Genomic DNA, 12491 nt, shown 5'->3' with positions numbered 1-12491 from the left:
GGGCATATTCCCATCTCCTCCTCCTAGTACTGCCCACCCTGCAGTTCTCCAAAGGCCTTTGCCTCACCAAGTACCATTTACTTGCACCACGGTATCAATCCAATCTATGGACCTAATAGACAGCTTTTTAACAAGCCTCCCTGGGGTCAGCTGCAAGCCCGCAGAGCCCACCTCTTAGGAACTCCCCATGAAGAAGCCACTAGCGTGAGAGGTGGCCTGCGCGTCTGTGATGTGGCACAAAATGTTGTTGTTAAGTGCTTTCAAAGACTTACAACAAGGCTTTATCGGGTTTCCGAGGAGCATCTAGTGGGTTTGAACCGCTACTCTTGCAGTTCAAACCGACCTTGTGGTCCAGTGACATTATCCTGCAGTGCCACATAGGCCAGGCCAACAAAGGAGCTCCGCACACGCAGCCTCCTCCTGGGCTCTGCAAAAATTGCCTGTCCCACTTCTGAGAGGATGCAGCGACTCGGGAGCCCCAACAATGCTCCGTGACTTTACCACTAGACAAGATGGTGGCCGGCTTGGCAGCGCGTACGAAGAGATTTGCGGGCCTCTAACCGTGCAGGGACGCCAGTGTTTCGCCAGTCCGACCCACGTGGTCCATTCTCGTTTCTGCCAAGCCGCAAGCATGAGCATCCTCTGTTGTCTGGGGCCGATCAAGCTCTGCCCCGGACTGATGGCAGTTCTCTGCTTCTGATCACATTTTTGGGAAAGCCCACATCCTAGGCACTCGCTCCCAAATTCCTTCCAGTCCCAAGCACAACCTTCTCAAAGTCCTTCAGGTCCTGGACCCTCTTTCTCGCCACCCACCCCCCACTCCCCACCCCTATCCTAGACCTCTTTGCCCCGGGCTTCTCCTCCCAGAGCTCAGTAAGCCTAGCCTCCCCAGAAATGGTTGGTGACATCACATCCACGAAGAAAATAGAAAAACGACCGAGATTGTGGGGGCGGGAAGTTGGGGAGGGGACTGAGTAGTAAGAGCCTCTCTTGGGGCTGCGCACTTGGGGTCCCTGTGGCGGAGCTGGGGCCGTTGCCTTCCTTGATGACGTGAAACCCTTAATAATCTTGCCGCAGATCCTGCGCCTGCGCTTGGCCCGCGACCCTGCCTGAGACCTTTCATCTCAGTAGGGTTTACTCATCCAGGCGAGGTACTCCCAGGCGTTGAGGGCGGGCGCTTGGAGCTGAAGAACCCAGTAATCGGAGAATGTAACCTTGGCCCTTCCCATCTGCACTTCCTTCCTTTTCCCCGAACGTCCCGTGAGGGAGGGCCGCGCACTTATAAACGCGGCCTGGAGGGCGGCATGTCAGAAGCTGCCTGGCTGCGCTCTGCAGCCCGACGCGCCTAACCTCAGCGGACCGAGCAGCGGCGCCTGGCGCCCCCAACCTCTGCTCGCCCGTAGCGCTGGGCAGCATGCTACGGGTCCTACTCCTCGGTGTGCTGGCTCCAGCCAGCTTGGGATTTCCTGCGTCGCCTGGGCCACAACTCCTCGGCAGCCAGTGCGTTGAACACGACTGCTTCGCACTCTTTCGCGGCCCCGCGACATTCTTCGCTGCCAGCCAGGCCTGTGAGCACCTGCAGGGCCACCTGATGACCGTGCGTTCCTCGGTGGCGGCCGATGTTATCTCCCTGCTGCTGAGCAGCGACCAAGGAGTCGGCCCGCGCCTCTGGATTGGCCTGAAGTTGCCGGTTGGCTGCCATGACCCTCGGACCCTCGGGCCCTTGCGCGGCTTCCAGTGGGTTACTAGGGACAACCGTACCAGTTACAGCAGGTGGGCGCAGCCCGACAACGGGACAGCCCTATGCGGTCCACTTTGCACCGCAGTCACAACAGCTGAGGCCTCTGCTCCGGGAGAGCCGACCTGGGTGGAGCAGCAGTGCAACGCGGAGGCCGAGGGCTTCCTTTGTGAGTTCCATTTCGCAGCCTCTTGCAGGCCCCTGGTTTTGGATCCCGTTGTCGCTGCGCTTACCAACGTCTCCGACACCTACAATACCCCGTTCGGGGCGGGAGGAACGGACTTCCAGGCGCTGCCAGTGGGAAGCTCCGCCTCGGTGGCGGCCCTCGGCGTGGAGCTGGTGTGCGCTGCGCCTCCGCCAGGAACTGCTGAGGCGCGTTGGGGCCGGGAGGCGCCGGGCGCCTGGGACTGCCGCGTGGAAAACGGTGGTTGCGAGCACTTTTGCCATGGGGGCTCTGGTCTGCCCCAGTGCCTCTGCCCCACCGACGCTGCCCTGCAAGCTGACGGACGCTCCTGTGCGGTCCAAGGGGCTAATTCCTGCGATGATCTCTGTGATCACTTCTGTGTACAAAATTCCGAAGTGCCCGGCGCCTACACATGCATGTGCGAGACTGGGTACCAGCTGGCGGCCGACCAGCATCGGTGTGAGGACGTGGACGACTGCCTGCTGGTGCCCAGCCCTTGCCCGCAGCTCTGTGTTAACACGAAGGGCGGTTTCGAATGTCAATGTTACTCCAACTACGAGCTGGTGGACGGCGAGTGCGTGGAGCTGCTGGATCCGTGCGTTGGTGTGAAATGCGAATACCAGTGCCAGCCAGTAGGCGATAATGACTACCGCTGTATCTGCGCCGAGGGCTTCGTGCAAAATCCGCTGGACCCTAACAGGTGCCAGATGTTCTGCAACCAGACCTCCTGTCCCGCTGACTGTGATCCCAACGGCCTGGAGAGCTGTCAGTGCCCGGACGGCTACATACTGGACGAGGGTTTCATGTGCACAGACATCGACGAGTGCAGTAATGACGAATGCGCCGGTGAGTGCCGCAACCTCCCAGGCAGCTTTGAGTGCATCTGCGGGCCTGACTCGCCTCTAGCCGGTCAGGTTAGCACCGACTGTGACCCCATCAAAGTGAACTACGATGGTGACGGCGGCTCTGGGGAGGGTCCTACCAGCCCGACGCCCAGCACAACTTCAGGCCCCGCGTCCTCGGGTCCCAAGCATTCAGGCGTTCTCATTGGCATCTCTATTGCTAGCATGTCCCTGGTAGTGGCACTTTTGGCGCTCCTCTGCCACCTGCGCAAAAAGCAGGGCTCCATGCGGGCAGAACTTGAGTACAAGTGTGCGAACCCCAGCAAGGAGCTGGTGTTGCAGCGCGTGCGCACGGAACTGATGCCTCAGAAACTCTGAGGGCTTGGCTGGCTTCCTTTGGTGCCTTGGTGTGGTTGTGACCTCTCCCTTCCCTGCTGGGCCTCAGCCCCTCCCTCTGTCCTCACCACCTCCACTTCCACTGCCTACTTCATCTTGTTCTCTGGCTAAAGGAAATTACCCCAGTGGCATTAGAACTGGAGAAGAGCATCACTCTAAAATTTCTTTCTATAATTCCAGGGGTGGTGGGAGATAGAAAGGGACTGGAAGGAGGATCAGCCCCACCTTCCTCCATGATGTCTTTGGATGACTGGACAGAGAAGCACAATTAAGACTTCACATTACAAAATGTTCCCAAGCTTTTGCCTCTGGCCCAGGAATCCGAAGCTTTTAAAGAAGACCTTTACCTGGTGGACTAGTGAGTGTAATCAAGGTGTAGATGATGATCAAAATATTTATTTTTTAAGTATTTAGGTTGTTTTCTCTTTGCTTTTTTCTCTGTGTGTCTCAGATACCCGTTTTGTATGTTTGTTTCACTTGTCAGGAGACTGTTATACTATCCTGGAGAATCTTTTTTTCTCCAGCCACTGGCATTTGTGAAGCTGTCTCATATCCCCCCTAATTTTTGGAAATTTTCCCCCCTCAGAAACTCACCACAGACCAAGTCTGAGTCACCCTACCAGTATCTAACCCCACTTCTGATCTCGTCTGTGAAACAAAATACAAAACACTAAAAATAAAACATACAAAGTATTTGCTTTTCACCAGATTTGCTAATTTATTTCAGGTTTCTGGAGCAATAAAATATTAACAGGTTAAGTAAGATGTGAGAGGCTTTGGCTAAATTAATGTTGCTGAACTGTCATAGAAATTTAACCCAAGGAATCTGTCTTCATCTTTAAACAGTGAGCCTGAATTTTTTGTTTGTATTGTTTGGATGTGGACTGTAAAGTAATAATTGTTGTAAGCTTCCTATGCACTTTTCTTTTACATTCTTATCATTATTTTTAACAGTGTTGAAAATGTTAACGAGGCTGCTCCAAGGTGGTTGAGAAAAATTTTGAATTGTATGATTCATTATGTTTTGGAATTTCACTGTTGTCTGTAACTCCTAAACCTAAGAGTGAAAACAAACCCAGCTCTACTGCTTATGTAGAGCCTGGGAGCTTGGGAATGACGCTTGGAGGATACTAAATTAAGGCCCCACCTTGATCAGGCCCTTCAGAATTTCTCCCCAAATTTTAAAGGAGACTTCCAGCATCCTGCAAATTCACTCACTGGGAACCTGGTGCCTGGACGGAGAAAGGTGTCTTTCCCCAGGAAAGCTGTTTAGAAATGCAGAACTTCAGGCTGCACCTCACCTACTGCAAGAGAATCTACTTGAACAAGAACTGCAAATAGTTGTTAGCCCAAATAAAATTTGAGAACTTTTTTTTTCAGACAACTTTGGAATTTCTGTAATATAATAACTGTGGATCAGTAATAAGTAGCAGGCCAAGTCTCTTTAGTCTCAAGAAATTGAGGAATTTTCATTTTTAGCCTTGTTTTCTAGTAAGAAAGACAAGGTATACATCTCTAGACATTGTTACACAGGGTGGAAAAGAGCTTGTGGTTTAATTAAGCTAAAACAAGGAAATCATGCCTCAGCGTATGGAAAAAAAAGGTAAAACGTACCTTTTGCCCTGGCAAAGGTTTTCCTCTAATATTTTTGTAAACTCAGCAATTTGTACATAGCTATTTATTTATTGGAAATAAATTAGAACACAGACAAAACCCTTGCTTATTATTTTTACACAGTGATTTCTTAGGTTGTGTGCCTATTCACCGCTTCTCCTTTAATCTCATTTTATGTCATTAGTGGCTTCAAGGGACAGTGCAAATGCCCATGAGATGCAGTAAAGGATTCTTCCCACTCAGCCTCTGTGCCATATGGATATGGCGCCATCTCTGACATTCAAAGAGCTTCCAAGATGAGACGTTTTCACTACAAAAGATTTTAATGTTATCTATGTGTGCATAAGTGTTTGTTTTTCCTTCCGTATCCATAACACCTTTGCATGTGAGGAGTTGTGTCTACATTTCTTAAAATACATCATAGGATTATTTCTAGGACAATTCAAGAAATACTCCTTCTAGGGTCTCAGTGAGCGTTATCTGCTTCCAGAGAGATCCAGACCTGGGATAGTCACTAGGGGCTTCAGTCTGTGACTCAGATTCAGGCAAAGGTTTCTAAATATCAAGATCTCATCCAGTATCAGGTCATTCACATTTTCATGTCTTGTCAACACACAGATGTCTTGGGCACCTTTTTCTAGGATGATAGAACAAAAGTTGGAGGAAAATGTAGCTCAAATATGCATATAATTTTATGTATCTAGATAATGATTACTTTCTCAGTTTGAATCTGAGCAGTTATTGGGAAGACAAAGCTGGAGCAAAGCTCAATATCCAGGTAGATGAGATTGACAGTTTTACTGTGTGTGAGGACAGAGGGTGGTTGTGAAGCTGCTGTGTGCAGTACCTTACAGGAATAACAGCGTGAGCTATGTTGCTATTATAGAGTTTGGTAGACTCGTTGTTGTTGTTGTTGTAAAGTGCCATTGAGTCGGTTCCCACCCATAGCGACCCTGAACAGGGTTTCCGAGGCTGTAAATCTTTACTGGAGCAGAAAGCCTCATCTTTCTCCCGCGGAACAGCTGGTAGTTTCGAACTGCTGACCTTGCGGTTCGCAGCCTGATTCATAACCACTGCGCTACCAGAGCTCCTACTAGTAGAACATTTAATTTGGTAATAAGGTTCTTTATTGAAGAAATCAGCTTGTCAGGGAACTAGGGATCTAGATAAATAACTGCTTTGGGATACAGAAAAGACATTGATAATTTCACAGATGATTTGCTTCCAGGTGCTGTCCAATTGCAAAAACAAGGGTTTTTGCTTTGGAGTTTCTTTCTCCAGAGAAGTGGCATCTTATTAAGGAACACTTATGTTGTTGTTAAGGAGCTCTGGTAGCGTAGTGGTTATGAATCGGGCTGCGAACCTTAAGGCCAGCAGTTCAAAACTACCAGCCGTTCTGTGGGAGAAAGATGAGGCTTTCTGCTCCCGTAAAGATTTACAACCTCGGAAACCCTGTACAGGGTCGCCATGGGTCGGAACCGACTCGAAGGCACTTAACAACAACAGCAAATGTAGTTGTTATTATTAAGTCTCACTGAGTCTGTTTCGACTCTTAGAGTTCCTGTATAGGGTTTCAAACTGGTGGGTTTGAACTAACTTGAGGTGAGCAGTTCACTACTTATCCTACAGTGCTACCCCAGGACTGGAGGATCAAAACACCATAAGCCCACAGGGTGGGGTGGGACTGGGAGTTTCCCTAACTCACTTCCTATTTCAGAGCTTCTCTGATTAACAGACCTCGGAATTCAAGATTCTGAAAATAAGTAAGCATATCTTTTCTCTGAAAAAGATACCAGGACCAAATAAACACACCATTTAGCCATAAACATTATCCCCCAGCATACACAGTCAGGGAAGCCCATATGACATGGGGATTTAGCAACCTGAATGATCTCTACTTACTACCACAGGGTGTGGTCATGGTCCAAGCTTTCTGATGATGTTCCATAGCAAGGCAGTGCCTGGGGGAGAAGGTAAAGGTGTATTTCTGGATAGTTCAGAATTCTATTTTATAAGTCAAATGTTTCTTTTAATTTTCCAACCCAGGCAGAAGAGACCCTAGTATGGTGCAGATTGGAACACTTTCAGTTCCTAACCAAAATGTTGGTGGTTTGAGTCCACCGTGAGGCATCTCAGAAAAAAGCTTAGGGATCTACTTTCAGAAAAATATTAAGTGAAAACCCTGTGGAGCACATTTCTGCTCTGACACATATAAGGTCAGAGTTAACTAGACAGCAACTGGTCAGCTCTGAGCCCAGCAGCCTTATATCCCAGCGCTTCAGGGGAGCAGGCCTAGTCTGTACCTTCCCTCATCCACAACAGCCACCCACACTGGCACCTCAAGTTTACTAAGTCCAAAGAGGAACTTGCAAAAGAAAAATGACTTAAAGACCCAATTGTGCCACTGGTTCTTGCAATGTGACATTGGGCAAATTTCTTAATCTTCCTGAACTGTCTGCCATGACTTAAGCCTAGGTAGGGAATGGCCAGGCCCCCTGGGTGTTAGTAAGTGCATGAACACATGAAAACTTTGATTACTGTATTCTTACCTTTCCGGAAGGTGGCATTAGAAGTTGAAGGCAGGGGCATTTGAAAAGCTTCATCAGGTATGTTTATGAAAATTTGTTTATCTTCCTCTTTCCCTTTGAAGAGAAAGAAGAATCTGAGCTCTAAGTGGAACTTGTAGGTTGATTAGGGACTGCTGTTGTATACCATGGAATCAATTTGAACTCACAGAGATACTGTACAGAGTTTCCGAGGAGTGACTGGGGGTTTGAACTGCTGACCTTGCAGTTAGCTGTCCAGCTCCACAACAGAATCCCAATTAGGGCTTACCGTTGTTGTGTTAAGTTGGTTTTGACTCTTACCGACTGACTGTGTATAAGATTTCCCAGGAGCAGTTGGTGGGTTTGAACCACTGAACTTGTGGTTAGCAGTCCAGTGCTGATCCTACAGTGTCACACCAGGAGTCCAGAACTAAAATTTCCATGCCGGTCAAGTGGCCATTTAGCACTTCATAGGAAGAACAGAGAGGGCTAGAGGAGGGCGAACACATTTATCCTATTTCTTTTTTTTTTAATTGTGATATAATTCATATAAGTAAAATTAACTTTTTTGAGTGAACAGCTGAGTTTTGACAAACACATGCATTTATGAATCCACCACCATCTTCAATATATAGAATGTTTTCATTACACTAAAAAGTTCTCCTTTTAATACCAACACCAGGTAAGTTACTCCAAACAGTGAATGTGGGCCTTTTCCTTTTTGACAGGCCTCTGTTCCCTTCACTGCCCCATCTTGATCTTTCCACACTAAGGACCCAAAGTTTTCACATTTGTATCACAAAGATAAGCTTTCTAAATAATCATGAGCCAGTCTGATTCTCTTCACTTTCAATAAACAATGTTAATCAAACCAACTCATTCTCTTTCTCAACACCCTGCAAAACGAACCCTGCATTATGGATTTCAGCTGCTAAAAATCTTGGCAATCCATTAGGAATGTGAAAAGAAAACCAAAACTCAATATAAGTAACCCCCTACACCATGCAGTTTCTGAGGGAGGTAGAACTTGAAGAAGGAAAAATGAGATTGGCAGAGGAAATGAGCATGCTGTCTGCTCCAATACTGATGTGGTAGAAAATTACATGATCAGAATTCTTCCCAAGGATCCCAGGTGGCATTTGGATATAGATTGGACAGGTGACAGAAGTACTCTAAGTCCTAACTTTGAGGAGTTCCTGGTGTTCTTGTGTTTAGTTGAGGCTCATTATCATGTCACGTCCAAAGAAACTGAGGCTACGTTTTCAGAACAGTCATGACTGGGTGGAGGATAGCTGATTTGTCATCTGAGAGCACATTCCCTGAACTCTTCAGGCATTTCTTCATAAAATAATACAGGCAATGCCTCACTCTGGCTTTATTTCTTTTCCAGAACCTACGCCCCATTCCAGAGCTATCTCTTTGTGTTGTGATGAGGCCTTTTTTTTTTTTTTTTTTTCAGCAGGTTCAGATGTAGGCAAATAACTGATTTCCTTTTACAAGAGAAACTAGATATTGTTTTAACATCAGATTCTAAGTGAATTAAAACCCTTCTCAGTGTGTTTTGAAAGTGGGTCTTTCCCTGAAAGACCCTCACACCTAAAACAAAGGGGTCACTGTACGATAAGCACTGGACTGCTAACCACAAGGTCTGCCGTTCAAACCCACCAACTTCTAAGGTCGCTATGAGTCAGAACAGGCTTGACAATGCTTAATAATAAAAGAGCAAAGGGGCTTTAGAGTTACAAGCAAAAGCACCTATAATCAAAACAGGGGTCTATGAAAATAATGCCACCCAGGCAGTGACCAGAACTTCCCCTGAATCTCAGCTTGAAAAGTTTCTATGGAAATACGAAAGTCTGTGACTTTTATTATCTTAAGACAAAACCTGCTTTAATGCTGCTTCCTCGGTGCCTTCAGTTCTATTACCTCCTGAGAACCCTACTTCTGTTTATAAGCAGATGCTGTCTAACCTCAGTGAGATGTAGGAGTTAGCAAAATCTTTGTTTCTACTATTTAGCAAGGAAAAGACGTTAGTCAGCAATGTCTCTAATTCTCTCCCCCCTCCTTCTGCCTTACTTAAACTTTCTTTGCTTGATGAAGAAGTTTAGTTTGTTTTGCCTGCTAAACAAAAAGATTGAACCAGCTGCTGTTCAAGAAAATGATGAGGCAGTGTGTTTCTGTCAAGATTTTCAGCTTTGGAAACCATATGGGGATGGTTTTACCTTGTCTTATAGGGTTGCTTTGAATGGGGACTGATTCAATGAAAAAGGCATCTTCTACAAACTCTTTGGAACTCTTAAATCTTGCATTCCAGCAATCTCATAAAAGGAGCCCAAATTAAACACTTGCTTTTAGGTAGTGGTAAAAGCCAAAAGCACTACTTGAACAAGTCCTTGGTCAGGCTTTGACTCCATTTCTTTCTTCAAATTTTCTTTTCCTCCTTAGAAGAAAGAAGGCGACTGAGATGGGAGCATGGCCTACTTATGATCAATTTCAGATTGAGGAAGTTAGTAGAATTCTTCTATTTCATCCTCACTGTCTTTAGTGGTTGGTACATAAATTTGTATAATCGTGACATTAACTGGTCTTCCCTGTAGATGCATAGATATTATCCTATCACAGACAGTGTTGTACCTCATGACACATCTTGATATATTCTTTTTGACAATGAATGTAACACCATTCCTTTTCAATTTGTCATTCCCAGCATGGTAAACCATGTGATTTTCAGATTCAGATGTTTATACAATCCATTTCATTTTTGATAATTTGCATTTTTCCTAGATTCATACTTCAAACATTCCTTCTTCCAATTATTAATGGATTTTAAAAGCTGTTTCTTTTCATTTTGACTTGTTCCCCATCAGCAAACAAAGGTCCTGAGGGCTTTACTCCCACGGGCTTTACTCCATTCAGGTCAACATGGTCAAGTCTACTGTGAGAAGGCTGCTCTTCCCCAGACACATTTTGAGTACCTTCCAACCTGAGGGGCTCATTTTCCAGCTCTGTATCTCACATTGTTTCTCTGTTATTCATAAGATTTTCAGTGACTAAATATTCAGAAGTAGTTTGTCTCGTCTTTTTCCCAGTCTGTCTTTGTCTGAAGCTCATCTGAAACCTGTCCACCATGGGTGAACCTACTGGTATTTGAAATACCGGTGGCATACCTTCCAGAATCACAGCAACTCACAAGCCACCACAGTACGACAAACTGACAGATGCTAATACTTCACTTAAAAGCTTCTCAAACAGGAATGTCAGTTAAATATACTTTAACATTATAATGTGTCAAATGAACTGAAACTATCAACACTCATGTATACAGTACAATATCATTTTCCTCCTCTTAACAAGACGAAATGCATACATACAGGGTGGCCCAAATTTTAACAGAAAAAATGTTAATCAATTCACCAAGAGTATTGGTACACCAAATATCTTTTAAAACAGTATTATGTTCTCAGAAGATCTGAAACATTAATACAAATAAAAAAATAAAACACACACAAATAAAGTCTTGAGCAATGTACAATTTAAAAAATTACTATCACATCAGCCAAACAAATACTAACCACCTTTTAAATGGATTAATTTATACCATATTACTGCAGAAAGAATATCAAAGATATTTAAAACAAAACAACTTTTCAGTGCCTGACTAAAGTTTCTCCTTGCATTTGCAAACTCAGAATTTTGCATTGTAAACTCTAATAGTCTGAGCCTACATTTATCTTCAGAATTATATTTGAAGTCTACCATATCAAAAATAATAATAATCACTGTTGTTGTTATGTGCCGTGGAGTCGGTTCCGACTCATAGCAACCCTGTACAGGGTTTCCGAGGCTGTAAATCTTTACGGGAGCAGAAAGCCTCATCTTTCTCCTGAGGAACAGCTGGTAGTTTCGAACTGCTGACCTTGTGGTTCCCAGCCTGATTCATAACCACTACGTTACCAGAGCTCCTTAATAATCACTAGGCCCTTTAATACTGACTTCAGGTCCCCTCCACCTCTTATATGGGGATAAGGTATTATCTTCTATGGACCTAGTTTTTTTTATTTTCCAGTTTCACCCGCAAAGATGGAATTTCCAGCCCTTTCCTGTTGCCTTTTTAAAACCATACCCATGGGTTAATCTTTCCTTCCTCCATTTCAGTCAGAAGTCTTCATTTGCCCTTCCTCCTCTGTAATCCTAACCCCAATCTTACAATTAGGTTCTGTTCTAAAAGACTCAAAGTTGATCTCTAGTTTCATGAGGGAATCACCTTTTCTTCCCTTTTTATCTCTGGACCATCTCTTTTGAAATGACCTGTCTCCCCACACTTACAACATCTGCTGGTGGACTTGGGGACCTGGCCCAGTCCTCTCCTCCCATTCCTCTGAGGAGGCCTAACACTATCATCACTGTCTCACTTCCCTCAAGAAAGGGGGGCGGGGGCGGTCTTGTTCTAGCCTCTAATTAACTATTTTCTTAACAGTAGACACCATGATTCTGGCTTTCTGCTTTTGCTCCTCCTCTTTACAAAAACTTTCTGAGCTTCTCTTAGCAATTCATCAATGGGTTTGTTATTCCATTCCACTATTCCATTCCACTACTACTCCCTATCAAGGAGCTCTGGTAGCGTAGTGGTTACGAATCGGGCTGCGAACCTTAACGTCAGCGGTTCGAAACTACCAGCTGCTCCGCGGGAGAAAGATGAGGCTTTCTACTCCCGTAAAGATTTACAACCTCGGAAACCCTATACAGGGTCGCTATGGGTCGGAACCGACTCGATGGCACATAACAACAAACTACTCCCTATCAAGGAGCTCTGGCTCTGGTAGCATAGTGGTTACGAAGCGGGCTGCTAATCTCACAGTCAGCGGTTCGAAACTACCAGCTGTTCCATGGGAGAAAGATGAGGCATTCTGCTCCCATAAAGATTTATAGACTTGGAAACCCTGTACAGGGTCACTATGAGTCAGAACCGACTCCATAACACATCACTCCCTATCAGCCTGATTTCCTGTGCACTGAACTCCCTTATTTCCTGGAAGTTTCTTGTACATCCCAACTTTTTCCCAGGTTTGGGGACTGTTCCTTCAAGCCCTCAACATTCTCCCTGAAGGACTGCAGGAGTAATGTCTGTGGGAGTCTTTCCTGCTCCCTTATATCCTAGGCCTAGAATTCTG

General features: G+C 45.6%; 1 protein-coding gene across 1 annotated transcript; it reads left to right on the top strand.

The window, feature by feature from the left end:
* The first annotated feature begins 1414 nt into the window (after positions 1–1414).
* THBD (thrombomodulin) lies at positions 1415–3142 on the top strand. The gene has a single exon (XM_006860656.1). The coding sequence runs from the start codon at positions 1415–1417 to the stop codon at positions 3140–3142; it is 1728 nt and encodes a 575-aa protein (XP_006860718.1).
* The last annotated feature ends 9349 nt before the right edge of the window (positions 3143–12491 follow it).

The sequence above is a fragment of the Chrysochloris asiatica genome, unplaced genomic scaffold (assembly GCF_000296735.1).
Source record: "Chrysochloris asiatica unplaced genomic scaffold, ChrAsi1.0 scaffold00039, whole genome shotgun sequence".
In the NCBI taxonomy this organism is placed as follows: domain Eukaryota; kingdom Metazoa; phylum Chordata; class Mammalia; order Afrosoricida; family Chrysochloridae; genus Chrysochloris; species Chrysochloris asiatica.
Note: the sequence above shows the minus strand (reverse complement) of the source record. Positions and strands in the feature narration are given on the sequence as shown.

Excerpts from the sequence above, each read along its gene's own strand:
- THBD (XM_006860656.1), top strand. The coding sequence starts at position 1,415 with ATGCTACGGGTCCTACTCCTCGGTGTGCTGGCTCCAGCCAGCTTGGGA.